The sequence below is a fragment of the Chenopodium album genome, chromosome 18 (genome assembly GCF_948465745.1).
Source record: "Chenopodium album chromosome 18, dcCheAlbu1.1, whole genome shotgun sequence".
Classification (NCBI taxonomy): Eukaryota; Viridiplantae; Streptophyta; class Magnoliopsida; order Caryophyllales; family Amaranthaceae; genus Chenopodium; species Chenopodium album.
In genome coordinates this window covers 806812-824968 of record NC_137851.1, presented here as the reverse complement: position 1 = coordinate 824968, position 18157 = coordinate 806812, and the positions used below count along the sequence as shown (strand labels likewise).

The following is an 18157-nucleotide window of genomic DNA, read 5'->3' as shown; positions in this document are numbered from 1 at the left end:
AGAAAATGTCAGAAACCTGATAAAAATACTCCAAGAACCAAGTGACGATGAGGAGAAATTGAGAGCTCTTGATCAATTTATAGGTCGAATCTCAACTGGGTTTGATTTAGAATTGCAGAATTTGATCCTTGAAGAGAAAGTGTTTCCAATAGTTTTCGAGACGGTGCTTTATGATGATGATTGTTACCCACTAAGTGTTCAAGAAAAAGTCGGGTGCGCGATAGGTGCTTTGACTCGGTTCAATCGGGATATGTTTGTTGAGTATTTGTTGATGGGTCTTACAATGCATGGTCCTGCATTTTATGGTACTAGCAGATCACTTGAGATTCTCTTAACTCTTGTGAAATCATGTGAAGGCCATTTGGTTAATGAGAAGTTGTTTAATGACACAATTTTAAACCTTATTTGGTTATTAAGCTCAAAAATTTTACAGAGAAGATTAATGGCAATGCACTGCCTCACCGAAATGGCGTATTACAGTACAAAGGAAGTACTCGAGTCTATGATTAATGCTGGATTGGTTGAGAAGCTAGTGTTGCTACAAAGAGAAGCGTTTAGGAGTGATTTGAGTGAAGTAGTGGTTCAGATGGAGGAAGGAAAAGACATTGAATTATGTGTAGGTGATGATGAGTTGGGAAGTGAAATGGGTGAATCTTCGTCGAGTAATCCATTTTCCGGGTGCATTGCAAGGTTCGTCATGCAAGTGGAGGTAGGAGAAGGGATGGAGAAGAGTGAAAAGAAGGAAATTAAGATGATGATACTGAGGAGAGTCAGGGCAGCCTGTGTTTCTGAGGCAGAAGCTGCTACTGTTATTGCTGAAGTTTTATGGGGTTCTCATCCTTGATAAAATTTACATTTCTACTATGACCTAAGTCCAATGTTGTTGTAACAATGCTATGATGATAATCTATGTTTTGCAAGTTATCGTATTATTTTGAAGTATATATCTAAATTAGCATCTTACTGTCAGTCATGGCTTGTTTATAGTTGTAGTACCTAGTACAGCATGTACATCTACTAAAGTTTGCGTGCGAAATAACGTACAGTACGAGTCTTGTAATTATAAAATACATACAGTCTTGTTCTTTGTCTATGGCTTGTTTATAATAGTAGTACCTAGCTAGTACATCATCAATTCATCTTGTACTTCTACTTCAGTATGTAGGTGAATTTACGTACAGTCTCGTAATCAGAAAATATATGCATCAGGTTGATGATGATAAAGAGTTATAATGAACAGCTCAAGCTAATTAGAGATAGTTCTACTTGTACATTAGATAATACTACCATTGTACCAACACTGTACTGGCCGGGGTTCAATTTTAAATTTCTGTATCAATGAACAAATAACAAAGTGCTCTTAAAGTTTTATGTTGGGCTCTTGAGCCGTTAATTAAGCTGAGAATCTAAGATCTTATTACAGAAAAGCAGAATTATAACTCCCTAGAAGAAATTAAATTTGAGCAATTACCATACATAGATTGATTGTTTAGAAATTTCAATTCTGACATTGATTATTGCAGCTATTGATGAGCACAAAATTGGTTAACAATAACCATGTAACATGGCTCATAGCATAAGTGGTTATCATTACTATGTAAAACAACCTAATACGAAATCAGATAATAAGAAACAAAATTTCAATTCATTGACAAATCCAAACAACCTAATATGCTAGTAGTAGAATTTAACAAACTGTAACAAAAACTGAAAATTCTAATCAATGTAATTAAACCCACAGATCACTTTCAACTGGAGGATAGTTCACAAATTTCCTTTGCTTGGTGAGGAGCCGTGTCCTAGCCTTGTTCAGGGGAGAACACGGCGACCTAATCATTCTCTTTTGAACATTCTTCTCTGCCGCACTAACATAAGGCAATAATAGATCATTGTCTTCCTTCTGCCTCTCAACTTCAGGCCGATAAAATTTCAGCACAACCTCCTCTCTTTCAGGTATGTCCTCATTATCATTGTCGTCATCATTAGCCTCATCACACATTGTAGACTCGTACCATTCATAAAAATTTTCATTCGTTTTCAAATGACTTGCAAAACCCCCTTTTCCTAGAAATTCCTTCATAATCCTCACTTGAATAATCTCCCTAAAATCATCCAAACTTCCCTCAAAATTTCCTGCAATCTTTTCTTTCAACAGAACACACTCTTCCTCTGTCTCTAATTTGTACGAAAACTTGTTAAACTTATCATTCTCAAACATTAAAGTCAAGGCATCCGTAACAGCCGTATAAACAGATTCGCAATCATTATCTTCGAAATCTTCTCTTTTCAACAAACTTGATAAGTGAGAAATACATTCTTTCCAATACTTGTTACTCAAATAATCGCCATTCACCACGGTTATCAAAAACGACCACGTCGAAATCATACTCGCCAAAACCGATCCAAGAGAATTAGACTTGTGACCAAAATCCCAAACAACCCGCATTACCTTCTCTACTTCCATCGAACTCCTCGAACCAAAGAATCCAACCATTCCTAAACACGCTACCAATTCTAAAACCACGTCACCTTCATATTCCAAACTAACCAACGCGTTAGCAAGTTTAGGAAAACACTGATGAAAGACGTCGGAAGATTTATCCTCGTTAACAAGATTAATGACAACGAGAGATATGATACGAACAGCAAGGCAAATCTCGGTCTTAGAAAATTTACTAGACCCAATTTTCTTAAAAGTAAGGCGATGTAGGCAACGGTGAATTAGTGTAACGTAATTCTTATCAACAAATTCGTGACGAGCGTTTGAAGATAAAAAGTGAACTAACGATGTTAGTGTCTTTTCCCTTAATGATCTTTGCTTACTATCGAGTTGAATGGTGAAATCATAGGACTTGCTCTCCTTCTCAACTTGCTTTCGAGGTTCGGAGTTGTTCTCCTTCTCAACTTGCTTTCGATGTTGCCGTTTTCGCTCGGCTGAACGACCATTGATGGTTGAGTAGTTCTTCATTGTTTTGTTGAAAGAGAAGATATGGAGATTGATGGGTTATGTTAAGTTTTTCTGATATACGAAGTATATATAAAGCGGAGAAAGAAAGATTGATAAAAAAAAATAGGAAAGTTATAAATTTATGGAAATTTTATTGATTATAATAATCAAACCTTGTTTAAATAGGAGAGGAAGTTAGTAGCCGTAATTCATGAAACAACACGGATAATTATTCGGAACTAGTTTGTATGAACGTCTTTAATAATTTTCTGGCATGTAATTTTTTTTTTTTTCTAAGATATATTATTATTCTAAATAATATGATAAGATTTATATAGAAAATATATCACATTAATATACTACGTATTTTTTTTATATTCCTAACAAAATTAGTTAGAGCTAAATTGAGATAAACCCAAAAGATGAACGCATGTGGTCGATGTGGTGATGTTGATATCATTTTCAATTCTTAATAAGCAGATCAATTGTTGATTAGCAGTGGCATAATTACACACCATCGTCATTCATCAGATATTAGCCAGCGAAATTATGAAGAATGCCATAGCCAATCTGTCGGTTCATTTATTGTTACGCAATATAGAACAATTTAATTTATTAATTTATTAATATCCCCACACCCCACGCACCAACCAAAATTAACTGTTTTTCACGATTTTTTTTTATATTTCATTATACTACGAGTAATGTTTAAACAATATATTTGAGGGTGAATTTCTATCCGATCCAAATGTGATCAATTGTCATCTCTGACTCTAAATAACTAATCCCTTTATCCCTAATTTTTTTTGCCTATTTACCTATTACAAAAATGTGGGTCACACTTTTAAATATTTGACTCTAAAATACTCATAATTTATAAGAGATAAAATAGTCATTCATGTGCGATCTTGTTCGATTCTCTCATTGAATATTTTATTAATATCTAATTTTTATAATTTTTACACATATAAAAATATAGATAAAACTATTTTAATATACATTAAATGGGGCATTTAGGGACAGAGGAGGTATCAAGCAGTCCTTAGTAGATTTCCAAAAAAAAAAAGTAGTGCTTAGTAAGAAAAAGTAATTAGTATGTAGGAGAGGTAACTCATTATGAAAGTGTGATTAAGACTCTCCTAAACCCTTACCAACAAGCCCAACACTTTGAAAGTTGTGAATCGAAAAAATGAGTGATGAAATACTAATAAATAGATTTAGGGACTGGGGTTTCTAATAATGTCGATAAGAAGAATCGAACCCTCAACCTCTTATAACTAAATTGGCTATTTAACCATCTAAAATAAATATCAACTATGATATTAAAATGTAAAGAAAATTATATATGTGCAAACCACAAGGTTCATTTTTTTTTTTTTTTGACTCTGAGAATAAGTGAATAACTCAATTTTAGTTTATTAATGACAACTTCAATTTTGAAAAACTTTTTAAAAAAATTACCTATTGTATGTCTACAATAATAGCAATTTGGGACAACGCCCGGACTACTCACTAGTTTTTATATAAAGAGTAGGTATATATGAACCATGTGATAGAGTAAGGAGTAAATAATCATGTGATTACTTGATAAGTATTATAGGAGAATATACAAGAATTATTCGAACAACGACACACAATATATAGGAGAGTATTAAACTTGTATTTTCTCCAATATATATTGATAAAAGTAAACAATTTTTAAAGGAAAAAAACCAGTAAAACATTGAGAATTAAAGAAAATAAAATCTTTGTTTATTACTGTCATTTATTACCCCCTATCAAAACGGGTTATAGTCAACTAAGTCAAAAAATTTTTTACACAACAAAATTAACAAGAGCGAAAACTAACTAGTAACAACCAAAAATTATTTTTTTTAGTGTTTCCCTCTTCTTCAATCTCTTTTATTCTTCCTCTTTCCTACAAAGGAAAAAAAAATTCCCCACAATTCTGCTTGAAGCAACCCAACTCATCCTCAACAATAATAGATTAATCAAATTCTCAGATCTCATATCCTTTTCTGTGAATTTCAGCAACCAAATTAGCCCCATAAATTTTCTCAAAAAATCCCAGCTCAAATAGATCTCTTTGGGTTTTTCTTATTGATTAAGCTTTAGTGATTTTGGGGGGTTTCCATTGATTTTTTGAGATGAATATCAAGTATAATGCTGGTTTGTTTCTCATTGGAACTGTTGTTATCATTTAGGTCTCTTCTGCAGAAGTTACCCAGGTTAGTATTTAATTTTGTTCAATTGAATAATTTGCTCTTTTTTAGGATTTTATTACAAATTTTGGGCTGAATTGCTAAATATAATCATGGGTTGTTTTTATTTTGGTAATTTGAAACTGGTTTTACTGGTTAGTGATATTTGGTTCAAATTTTGATGTGGGTCTGTATCTAATAGTTCAAAGTTGGAAGGCTACTGTTGCATTTTTTGGATGCGTGTGTGTTAATTTTAGTAGAACTTCTGTTGAAAAATTGGGAATTGGGGTTGATATTTTGATAATTTTCGTTGTTATAATTTGCAAATGGTACATTTGTTATAATTTTTATTTACTGGAAATGGGTTTATAATAGAAGATTAGAGAAAATTTTGCATTTGTGCAGAAATGACTCGCCCAAATGCTTCATTTAAATAGATGTATAACATAAAATATGATTGATTAGATGATGACTTTATTAAGATAGAGTTCTAAGTATACAATAAGGGATGTTGATTGACCAAAGATTGACTGTTGAAATTAGAGAGAATCAGGTTGATAATTTGATATCAGTCAATTTGTTCGAGTCCCAGCGTTGTGTCGTATCGGGGTCTGATGAACTCTTTCGAATTCCAATACAATTACAATTTACCTGAAATATATTGTATATCTTCCATCCATTTAGACTGCATAGCTGTGGTCATGTGGAAGTGGATGTAATCCTTCGGCTAGGCCGGAGAGGACTGTTCTACTTATTTGTCCATTTGCATATGGTCACTCTGTCTAGAAATAATAATCACGTGCTATTTTGGGATGTCAGGAAAACACTCTCCTCTTTCAAATAATAGTTTGGTGAATATGGTATTCAGAAGATTCCTTTACTCCTTAGCTTAAAGTGAACAAAAAGGAGAATGTGAGAGTATGAAAGTATTATAATGGGTGTTTAAGGACGAACATGTCATATTGTTTACCATGGGAGGTGGCACAGTATGTCAATTCTTCCTAGACCAGGGTGTATATTTTATGTGCATTTGTCACTTAGATGGAGTAATCTAATCAATGAAGTAGAAATTTGCATGGATTGAATAGTATTCCAGTGGTGAAAACACACGACTTTCGTATAGGGTGGGTGTAAGATCAGTTATTGGGTAAAAGAGTCAGCATAAACCCCACTTAGATGGATCTGGAGATTAAATAGCTTTATGATTTCATTCTGGTATCTGAGATAGTTTTTTGCAAATTTGGGTGACATTGTGATTAATGTATATCATTTGTGAACAATCTGAGGACTGCTTAAGAATAGGGAAACAATTAGCAAGTAGCAACAAAATATATATACTTTATTTATATGATCACTAAACGATGTTTACTGGGTGTTGGAAATGAGAGCTTGTGACCACACGAGTTCAATGATCTAGTTTTGGTTTTCATGTTGAGCGTTACCGATCCCCTTTATTGTGATATTTCTGATAAAGATGAAGAGAGCATCACTATTGGAAACTACAGGGTTGTTGGGCCCTTGGGGGGAGAGGGGCTGGTGCAATGCCTTGAATGAAGGTAGATAATGGAATGACAATAGAAAAACCTTGGTGCTTAATAGACTGTTACAAGACTAAAGCAAATTACAGAGACACCTTATTGTGGGGTGTACTCTGTTCAGTTTGTTATATTGCGATTAACTATCTCAGCAGCCTCAACTAATTCATATTCCTTGCCCTGAGAGTGTATGCAAGTGATTTATTTAAGCTATGCTCTGAATTGAAGTTTTACATGTGAAGATACAGTTTACATCTATGAATATATTTCAGCTTTGCATAGTTGTATCTATTTTTTGCTTCAAAATTACTTTTTTCTTGATTGTGTGCCAACATGATTGAGGCATATGTTTGTCCATAGTCTTCCATACCTTGTCTAACGCCTGACAAATATCTTCCATGCAGGACATATATAATGCATATAGACAGCCATTTGCAGTGACATATCTTGGGGCATCTCTAATGGTAGTTTACCTTCCCATATCCTATATTAAAGATTGGATTTATCGGAAAATGAAGAATTGCTCATCAAGGAATGGGAAACTTGCTGAAACTGTGAAAGATTCTGTGGACATACTTGATTCTCCTCTTAAATACGTTGAGCAGAAAATCTGTGCAATGGAACTGGAAGGGACTCCCATTAAAAAAAACTGTGACTTGAACCTTTCTGTGGGAGAAGAAAAACCTTTTCTTGATGACGGTTTGAGGAAGCCTGAGAGGGAGCTCAGCAAATGGGAAATTGTTAGATATGGATTATACCTCGCCCCTCTTTGGTTTGCAGTTGAGGTAACTAAACTTCAGATTTTTGTCTATTAATATTTCTTTTCTGTTTGGATAATCTATTCTTGTCTACTTTTTTGTTGATCCATTTAATTGTTATAAGTCTGTTGCTTGAACAGTTAAATCTTTTGCTTTTTCTCTGTTATCTGTGCTTCTTCAAGTCTTTCTTTTCTTGAGGTGCTTTGAATTCTGTTTGTGTTTTGCATTCAATCATATATATTCTGTTGATTTTGGTTAACTGGTTATGCTTTAATATAATGAGTTTTAGATTAAGGATCCAAACCTTGACAATTGTTCATGATATTTATGTTCAAGTTCCACAATTGGTTACAACTTACAAGTAATTGGTGTTCCAAAAGTTTGCTTAACAAATTATTTAGTGTGATTGTATGTGGAGTATGAAGAAGTGGTGGTTTAATGGCTAAATGGTTCAGGAATAATGTTTTATGTAGAGAAGGAATTTCTTTTAAAAAGTCTTTGCTGGGAATTGGGTCAGAAAAACAGAGCAAGCAAACAATTGAAAGAGAAAATTAGCTAAGAACAGATAGATTGTATTGCAAGTCAGTGTAACTTCAATACAACTCCTTTCTTTTGAGAGGAAAGGATGCTCTCCCAAGGAATGAATTCCACAAATATTTTCTAGATACATTCCCTCTACAATTATTCCCTTGAATACCCAAAGATAACTAACAGGCTGCCATAACAAACTCAGCACACACCACAAGGACTAACAAACTTATTTCTCAATTACTGATTTACCCCTCCCTGTAACTAACTTCCAGCTCACCCCCAAGCCAACTCACTCTCTCCTAACAGCACCTTGATTAGCCTTCCTTCTAGCATAAGTGAAGCGAATCTTTGGGCTGGGCTGATCTCTAGCAATACCTCCCACCCAAAAAAGCACCTTGTCCTCAAGGTGGAAGTGAGGAAAGCGAGCAGCAATGTCATCATGGTCTTCCCAGGTTGCCTCAAAGTCTTGCAGCCCCTTCCACCTAATGAGAACCTCAGTTGCAGCCTGAGTACTCCTGACCCCAAGGACAGAATCTGGCTCCACATCCATTACCAAGTCAGCAGAGAGCTGGGCAGGCAGGGCAGTAGGTACCTGACCCGGTCCCAAGGCCTTCTTAAGCTGAGAAATGTGAAATACAGGGTGAATTTTGGCAGAAGGGGGCAGTTGCAACCTGTATGCCACCTTCCCAACACGCTCTAACACCTGATAAGGCCCATAGAAACGAGGAGAGAGCTTCTCAGATTGTCTCCTTACTACAGAGTGTTGCCTGTAAGGTTGTAATTTAAGATAGACCAAGTCCCCTACTTCAAAATCTCCTTCCCTTCTAGCCTTGTTCTCATAGTGCTGCATATAAGCCTGAGCTTGCACCAAATGATACTTCAAATCATCTAGAATAGCATCTCTTTCTTGCAACAGATCTTCCAGAGAAGAAATGGCAGTAGCTCCCTGGGTAAATCTGATCAAACGAGGGGGTTCCCTGCCATACAAAGCCTTGAAGGGAGTACACTGAGTAGTGTGGAAAGCCGTATTGTACCAATACTCAGCCCAATGCAGCCAATTTGCCCAAGTAGAGGGTTTCCCATTCACAAAACAACGCAAATAAGACTCCACCCCTTTGTTAACCACCTCAGTTTGGCCATCAGTTTGCGGGTGGTAAGCGGTGCTTCGATGAAGATTAGTGCCCTGTAACCTGAAGAGCTCTTTCCAGAATATACTTAAGAATATTTTATCCCTATCAGACACAATAGTCGAAGGCATGCCATGCAATCTCACAACCTCCTTGACAAAAACCTTAGCAACCATTTGAGCAGTATATGGGTGCTTAAGCAAGATAAAGTGACCATACTTGGTCAAACGATCCACAACTACCAAAATAGTATCCCACCCCAAAGACTTAGGTAGTCCCTCCACAAAGTCCATGGAAATATCCTCCCACACCAACTCGGGAATGGGGAGAGGTTGTAAAAAACCAAGAGGAGACAAGGTGGATACCTTGTTTTGCTGACAAGTATGGCAATGCTGAACATACTTTGTCACATCTTTGCGCATACCTTGCCAATACCATTCACTAGCTAGCCGTTGGTAAGTCTTGAAATCTCCGGCATGGCCCCCAATTGGAGAGTCATGGTATTCACGCAGCAACCTTGTAGTAAGATCACTGTGTTTAGGAACAACCACCCTTTGCTTGTATTTTAGAACTCCATTTTCCAGAGTAAAACCTTTGGGAACTGATTCTCCAGCTTGTAACTGAGTAGTGAGGTGCTGAATGGTGGGATCTTGCTTGATGAAAGAGTGAATGAACTCCCATTGTAACCCACATGAAGTCACCAGAGAAGCACATTCCACCTTGTTATCATGCTGTCTTGACAGAGCATCAGCCACTTTATTTGTCGGCCCCGGTTTATAATGTATATCAAATGTGTACCCCAAGAGCTTACTTACCCATTTTTGGTAAGCTTGGCCTACCACCCTCTGTTCCAGCAGGAACTTAAGGCTGCGCTGGTCAGTACGCACCACAAAAGTCCTTCCTAATAAGTAATGCCTCCATTTCTCGATGGCAAACACAATGGCCATGAGCTCCTTCTCATATATGGGCTTTGCTCTAGCCCTTAACCCCAAGACTTTGCTGAAAAAAGCAATAGGATGTTGGTTTTGTAAAAGAACAGCTCCAAGACCATGCCCTGAAGCATCTGTCTCCACAATGAAAGGAATAGTGAAATTAGGAGTTGCAAGAATAGGAGCCTTGACCATTGCGGCCTTTAATGCCTCGAAGTAGCTTCATCAGTCCACCCAAAAGAATCCTTGCGCAATTGATCGGTTAAGGGTTGAGCAATGAGTGCGTATCCTTGAATGAACTTCCTATAGTACCCCGTGAGACCAAGGAAGCCACGCAATGCTTTAATAGAAGTAGGCATCGGCCAATCCACCATTGCCTGAACCTTGGAGGCATCCACCTCCACCCCTGCTGCTGAGATTACGTGCCCCAAGTAAGCTACCTTAGACTTCCCCACCTCACATTTCTTAAAATTCGCATACAACTGATGGGCTGCCAAAGTCTCAAGGACTTGTCTGAGATGATCAAGGTGTGACTCTTCACTTGGACTGTACACCAAGATGTCATCGAAGAAAACCAAGACAAACTTGCGCAAGAAAGGCCGGAACACCTCATTCATAAGTGACTGAAAAGTGGCGGGTGCATTGGTAAGGCCAAAGGGCATTACCAAAAATTCATAATGCCCTTCGTGGGTACGGAAAGCAGTCTTAGGCACGTCCTCCCTGCTGACCCTAATCTGATGATACCCAGATTTTAGATCAAGTTTTGTAAAAATGACAGAACCACACAATTCATCCAATAATTCATCAATCATTGGAATAGGAAACTTATCAGGTACTGTGTCTTTGTTCAATGCTCTGTAATCAACACAAAATCGCCAACTACCATCTTTCTTTTTGACCAACAACACGGGGCTAGAATAAGCACTAGTGGAAGTCTGAATGATTCCTGCTCGAAGCATGTCAGCCACCAATCTCTCGATCTCATCTTTCTGAGATTGAGGGTATCGATATGGGCGTACACTTATGGGATTTGCTCCATGCTCGAGGGTAATTGAATGTTCAATCTTACGAGAAGGAGGTAAGCCTTCGGGCATGTGAAAGACCTGGTCAAATTCCTTAATCAAGGGCTGAAAGAGTGCCGGAATAGATGGTAGTTCCTCTACTACACTTCCCAGGTGATTGCATTCCAACAAGAATCCGTGACCCTCCTTTTGCAGGGACTTAATCATGGCCTTAAGAGTGATGCAAGTCCTGCCCAGATTTGGATCACCTCTCAGAGTGACCATCTCCCCTCCTACTTAGAACTTGAGAGATTGGATCTTCCAATTAGTCATGGTTGTGCCTAATTTTTCAAGCCATTGTACTCCCAAAATGAGGTCTGAGTTGCCTAAGGGAAGCACCAAGAAATCCTCTACTATAGTAACCCCTTGTACCTCCAAGATCACCCCCTTACACACACCATTCCCCTGCACCAAGTCACCCGTTCCCAAAGTCACCCCAAAATTTGTTGCCTCCGTCACAGTGAGTTGGAGGTGCTGCGCAGCCACGGAGGAGACGAAATTATGTGTCGCTCCTGGGTCTATCATCACCACCACGCCTTGGTCTTTAATCGTCCCCACCATGCGCATGGTCTTAGGGCTCATAATCCCCATGACCGAACACAGAGCCACCTTTGGGTTAATGGGTTCAGTTTCGGGTTGGTTTGTGTTTGGGGTAGGTGTGGGTTTAGTGTTTGGGTTAGGTAGTGGGTGCGTGGTTTCAATCGCCGACAGCTCGCCGGACTCCTCCCACTCCTCCTCATCTTCATCCACCGTGAGTAGAACACTCAGCTCACGGCGGCGACACTTGTGGTTTATATTCCACTTTTCGTCGCATCTAAAGCATAGGCCCTGCTCTCTCTTGTGCTGGAGTTCCTTCTCAGAGAGTCGCCTTATCTCACCGGAGTTTTTGGGGGTGGTGGTGGTGTTTTTGGAGTACGGGTTTGTGTTTAGGGTCGTGTTTAGGCCTGGAGGATTGTAGATCTGGGAGATTGGGTTGGATCGTGGGGTAGGATTTGGGTGACGCCACGTGTGTGGGTTAGAAACGGGTTTGGGTCGCGGGTTCAACCTCAATTTTTCTTCAACCCGCAAAGCTAGCTCCATGGCCCGATCCAGTGTAATCGGATCCAACAAACGGACCTCGACCCGGATCTCCTCACTTAACCCATTTATAAATTGCCCCTTTGCAATTTCTTCAGGAACCCCTTCAATCGGAGCTAATAACTCGATGAAGCGACGCCTATAATCCACCACTGTTCCCGTTTGCTGGTGGGCTAATCACTGCTCGTGGAGAGACCCCGTGGCGGTGGTTCGAAATCGGCGAAGGATTAGTTGTTTCAAAGCTTCCCACGACAGCAAGGGGCGGCGACGGTGCTCCCATTGATACCAGAGCAGCGAGTCACCCTCAAGCGCCACCACTGCCGCCTCTAACTTGTCCTCCTCCGTCAACCTGTAAAAATGAAAAAACCGCTCCGCACGGAGGATCCACCCATCTGGGTTTATCCCATCGAACAACGGTAAGTCAAGCTTCCGCAATTTCCAGTTCGCATTGCCCTGAGCACCACCTTCGCCATACTCGATGTGCTGAGCTGAGAAAGGATTGTCCCAGCTTCCTCCGTTCGATTCTCGAGGCCTAGAGCCCGGAACAGCGGAAGTGCGTACCTCTGTACGGATAGTATTAATATCCGACTTGAGAGCAGCTAGAGCAGAGGCGATTTCCTGGGCTACCTTCGCCGGAATCTCTGCCAATTCTTGCTCCATCAAATCCATGCGCTGAGCATTGGTGAGTCTCGCCATTTTTCAGCTCCGATCGTCACTGCTCTGATACCAATTTGCTGGGAATTGGGTCAGAAAAACAGAGCAAGCAAACAATTGAAAGAGAAAATTAGCTAAGAACAGATAGATTGTATTGCAAGTCAGTGTAACTTCAATACAACTCCTTTCTTTTGAGAGGAAAGGATGCTCTCCCAAGGAATGAATTCCACAAATATTTTCTAGATACATTCCCTCTACAATTATTCCCTTAAATACCCAAAGATAACTAACAGGCTGCCATAACAAACTCAGCACACACCACAAGGACTAACAAACTTATTTCTCAATTACTGATTTACCCCTCCCTGTAACTAACTTCCAGCTCACCCCCAAGCCAACTCACTCTCTCCTAACAGCACCTTGATTAGCCTTCCTTCTAGCATAAGTGAAGCGAATCTTTGGGCTGGGCTGATCTCTAGCAGTCTTGATTTAGGTTACAGATGATTTTCTTTGGACAAGAACTATATCAAAAGTTCTGGTAGATTTGAATTTGCCGTTGAAAGCTAAACTCAGCAGGTTGAGGTTGCACTGTGGAAGGGAATCCTGTTTGCTAATACATCTCATCTGTTCCCTTGATCTGCTTTGTACAGCAAAATTTATGACATGAAAATTTAATTTCCTGTAGTATCTCTCAAATGCTGCCTTGGCACGTACCAGTGTTGCAAGTACGACAGTCTTATCCTCAACCTCTGGACTTTTTACTCTTTTCATTGGAGTGCTCCTTGGAGAGGATTCATTGAACATGGCCAAGGTTGTTGCTGTATTTGTTAGCATGGCCGGTGTCGTCATGACTACTTTGGGGAAAACTTGGGCCTCAGATGAGTCGGAACTTAGTAGTTCAAGGTAAATCTTCTGAAGTGTCTGTGATTTTGTCATTTCTATTAAGTACATCGGTAATGTGTCAGGTGGTATGCTGCTGGATGATCCACTTTACTTCTGTTTCAGCCCCATCCCCATTTGTCTAGTGCACAAATATAGGAGCACAATAAAAGATTACTTATCTTTGAAAAATCCATTATGTCAAGTTAGTATTCTTTTGGTTGCACAATATGAAAAATTTTGGTTGCAATTTATATCAATTAGCAACTGTTTACACAAGTTATTGTCTTGCATGTTCATTGCCATTCATCAGTTTAGAATTTAATGCTACAAGCAGTATACTTTAATTTAAGACTAATTGTTCCTCTATTGTTTATGGACCATTTTACTTTGTCAATAGTTGACTTGCCATTACTTCCCCATAAGCTTTTTCTTAATCTTTGTGACTATATAGTAAACTGTGCAATTAATGTTTTCACATTTAGGCCATAGAATTGTGGAGAATCAATTTAAGAATTGAATCTCAAGCTGGTGTGGAGCGTAAGCTATCATGTAAATTAGTTAGGGAGGTAATTATGTCGCCTGCCAAATTGGAGTGGCGTATACTCCTTTATGCGGGCATTTGGTTCCTCCACCAAGTTTTTCCAACCTCCATCACCACCTTTTACTAATTGATTCTTGTAACCCCATATGGCCATATTTCATTCCTCTCACTCCAAGCATAGCCTTATATAGAAATTCTAGTTTAGATGCTAGTTTGGCATAGCAACAAGCAGGCATTTGCATAGGTTATGATGTAACATCTCTTTAGCTGAAGCCCAAAGTATGCTATTCACATTCTGGCATCTACTAGGATACCTCATGCTGCTTCTGGTGTTCTTCTCAATGTTTGTGATTTAGGTTACTGATTAATTTTTAAAAAAATTTCCAGCGATGGTCAACGTTCACTCGTGGGGGATCTTTTTGGGCTTCTCTCAGCTATGTCATATGGGCTTTTCACTGGTAAGATGCTACTAGGGATGGCAACGGGTCGGACTCGGAGCGGATTATGCTAAATCCGACTCCGATCCGACAAGAAGTCGGATGTTAAATCCGACATCCGACTCCGACTCCGACATCCGACTCCGAAATCCGACTCCGACTCCGACTTCAATATCCGACCTCCGACTCCGACTCCGATCCGACCCGACTCCGAGTTTCTTTTACATTATTTAATATACTTTGAGATGTTGGGCTATTTGGGCCTTGACAACCCACACCCAATGCCACCATGACCCACACAAAAATTCACTATCTATTGGAGTCGGAGTCAGATAATCCGTCAAAATCGGACATTTGTCGGAGTCGGATTTTTTTCTCGGATTTTTTTTAGGATCCGACTCCGATCCTCCTCCGACTCGGAGTCGGATTATTTTAACGGAGTTGAACTCGGATTACTTTTTTCTCGGACTCGGAGCGGATTTTTTACCTCGGATCGGGGCAGAGTAGGGTCGGATTCGGACTGGATTGCCATCCCTAGATGCTACATTTAAACTTCAATTTGTTATTGTTAGCAACCTGCGGCGACGCCCCCTGCAATGCTTACAATCCTATTAATTTTGCAGTGCTACTGAAAAAGGTTGCCGGTGAGGAAGAAGGAAAAGTGGATGTTCAGAAACTTTTTGGATACATTGGTTTCTTTACTCTAATAGCCCTTTGGTGGCTTGGTAAGTGATCTTTCTTTGATTTTTCAAGTGATTCTGGAACAAAGGGTAAAAATTGTGATAAAAATGCTAGTACAGTGCTGATTAACTGTTTCTGGTTCTCTTTGCTTGCTGAAGTATGTGATTTTCTTCCATGTGCCTTGTGAGGAGCTATATTTTATTTGCCTGTTTGGTTGAATGACAATTATTCTGCTATTTGTCTTTCAGTGTGGCCATTGACGATTTTAGGGATTGAACCAAAGTTCACTATTCCTCACTCTGCTAAAACAGACGAGGTTGTTCTTGCAAATGGACTGATCGGAAGCGTTCTATCTGATTACTTTTGGTATTTAGTCCTTTTCCAAATCCTTCTAATAAATGGTTCATTTTTTCAGTTAACTCTTAACATACTAATTCACCTATTCTTATCAGGGCATTATCTGTTGTATGGACAACTCCTCTGGTTGCAACTTTGGGTATGTCGCTTACGATCCCTCTTGCAATGTTGGCTGATATGATTATACATGGTCGGCATTATTCCATAGTCTATGTTCTTGGCTCTATCCAGGTAACTTCATCAATTTAGATTCAAATTTAATTTATTGTACATAGTAAGAAATATGATTGACAAGATAATTTTCATTTCCAGTTACTGACAAAGAGTTGTTTCTGCTTTCTTTACTTATTGAGTTTGCCAACTTATTAAATGAGTTTAATAAATACATTAGTTGTGCAGAAAGTCCTTATGAGTTGAGTCTCACACTTCCTATTCTCTACTGAAATGGTGGTTGTGTTTCTTAATGCCTTCCTCTTTTTTCTCATGGTCTTGTTTGTGGTACTACTAAGAGTATAGTAGTATACTGTTGAATGATACCCTTACTAAAATCTGGCCGATGTTCTGATAGTTATTTCCACTGACAGCCCTTTTGGTGTTAATTTGACGTAAATGCCTCATCTGAATGCCCAGTTTATGCATCTCCGCTTACATAGATGCAGTTTTCCTTCATTTCTTACTAGAGTTACTACCACCTCAAAAGTCAAAATACAAGCTTCTTTGGCAAAAAAAAAAAATTAAATTTACAAATGGAGATGCTTTATCATGGACATTTATGTAGGATAATTTGTGCCAGAACATAATTTTATTGTCATGCTGCTAATCATTAATGTGTACCAAATCAAATCGTAAATGCCTAGGCTTAGATGACTTGGTGTTCTTTAAATACACATACTTCTTTCTCCTTCATGTTGGGATTCCAAATCTCCTGTTAAAAACATTTGTAGGCATGCATTGTTTTGAGGGTTTACAATTTTCAATCAATATTGCTTTAACATGTTCGTGGGAACGCTCAACATTTCAGGTATTTGGCGGATTTGTAATTGCTAATCTTTCAGATTGGTGCTCGAAGAAGCTGGGTTTATAACGTTTCCGGAACTACACTTAACTGATTATCATATTCTTTTTTCTCGTCATCAGCTTTGCATTTTGGGCGAGAAGTGTCATAAAAAAGGAGCGTGAACTCCCAAGGGGTAAACGACATTTGCACAGAATATAAAAGAGCAAAATAATGTAATCTAAATCATGTCTTGGTGAAATATGAATAATGATAGTCAGAAGGTTAGTTACCAACAAGAAAGAAAGAAAGAAAAAAAAAAAAAAAAAAAAAAAATCAGTTTTTGTATGGGTGTTGCAGTTGCACCCTCTGTGTATATATACTTTGATATTGTATTGATCTGAAATAAAAATTTAAGTCAGTTTTGTTTCAAAGTCACTGTGAAGTTTGGTTTTCAGTTTCACCTCCCACTTTCAGGGTCCAAATTTGGCATCCCAAGCACAATATATGGGCCAAAAAGACCCCTAATTATCTTAACAGTAAGAGTAAACCCTAAAGAAGCGTGATCACTATCACAACTCAAGATTCACAACATCAAAAGGATTTTTTTTTTTTTTTTTTACCAACGTTAGAAAATAGGGTAATGATATATTACAAACCTTGTACAAAAGTTTTTAATGCATTTCCTAGTGTGATATGGAATACGGTTTGGAAATAGTATTATTAATCCTTGACTATGTTTATTATATCCTTTTCTAATTTCTTATTAAAAGTCCTTAGGTTGTATATATCACTTTCCTATAAATTAACTCTATATCTCAAAATTTTCAGTAGTCTGTAAAGTATACTTTCATTTCTATCAAAGTTTTAGTAGAGAGTAATGTAAAATCAAATATGGAGTATATTGTTAAATATATGCATTGACAAATGTACTAATCAAAACGTTGTGTAATGATGGGCTCTGCCCCGTTTGCATCCAAAAAAAAAAAAAAACTAATCAACATGTTGTAATTTCGAGGCAATAGAGGAGTAGAGGACGCATGGGACTCTCTATGTATTCAATTAATCACAACATGTTGATTTTTACACTATCACTGCATTTTTGGTACGGGTGGCCGCACCATGCGGCAGGGTGCCAAATCAGTAAATGACAAAGTAACCCCCAGACAAAAGTAACCCCTGACCAAGTAGCCCCTGACTGATCTAGTAACCCCTGACCTAGTAACCCCTAACCGACCTAGTAACCCCCGATCTAGTAACCCCTAACCGACCTAGTAATCCTTGATCGACCAAGTAACCCTCGACCAAGTAACCCCTGACCGACCAAGTAACCCCCGACTAACCTACACCACCTGTTGCACATTCACTCCCGTACCCACTGCCCCACGCCGCCAACAGCCACGCCACCACCTACCACCAACTGTCCCACGCCACCACCACAATTC

General features: G+C 38.7%; 2 protein-coding genes across 2 annotated transcripts; one reads left to right on the top strand and one right to left on the bottom strand.

Moving 5' to 3' along the window:
• Window positions 1–1729: 1729 nt before the first annotated feature.
• LOC145590644 (uncharacterized) lies at window positions 1730–2968 on the bottom strand. Its single transcript, XM_081647064.1, has one exon. It carries the CDS (start codon window positions 2966–2968, stop codon window positions 1730–1732), a length of 1239 nt encoding a protein of 412 aa, XP_081503190.1.
• A 1852-nt stretch (window positions 2969–4820) lies between these two features.
• On the top strand, window positions 4821–17146 carry LOC145592560 (putative vacuolar membrane protein YML018C). The gene is made up of 8 exons (XM_081649060.1): window positions 4821–5175; window positions 7088–7468; window positions 13506–13723; window positions 14631–14701; window positions 15304–15405; window positions 15610–15727; window positions 15814–15949; window positions 16740–17146. The coding sequence occupies exons 2-8, from the start codon at window positions 7145–7147 to the stop codon at window positions 16800–16802; spliced, it is 1032 nt and encodes a 343-aa protein (XP_081505186.1). The 5' UTR covers window positions 4821–5175; window positions 7088–7144; the 3' UTR covers window positions 16803–17146.
• Window positions 17147–18157: the final 1011 nt, after the last annotated feature.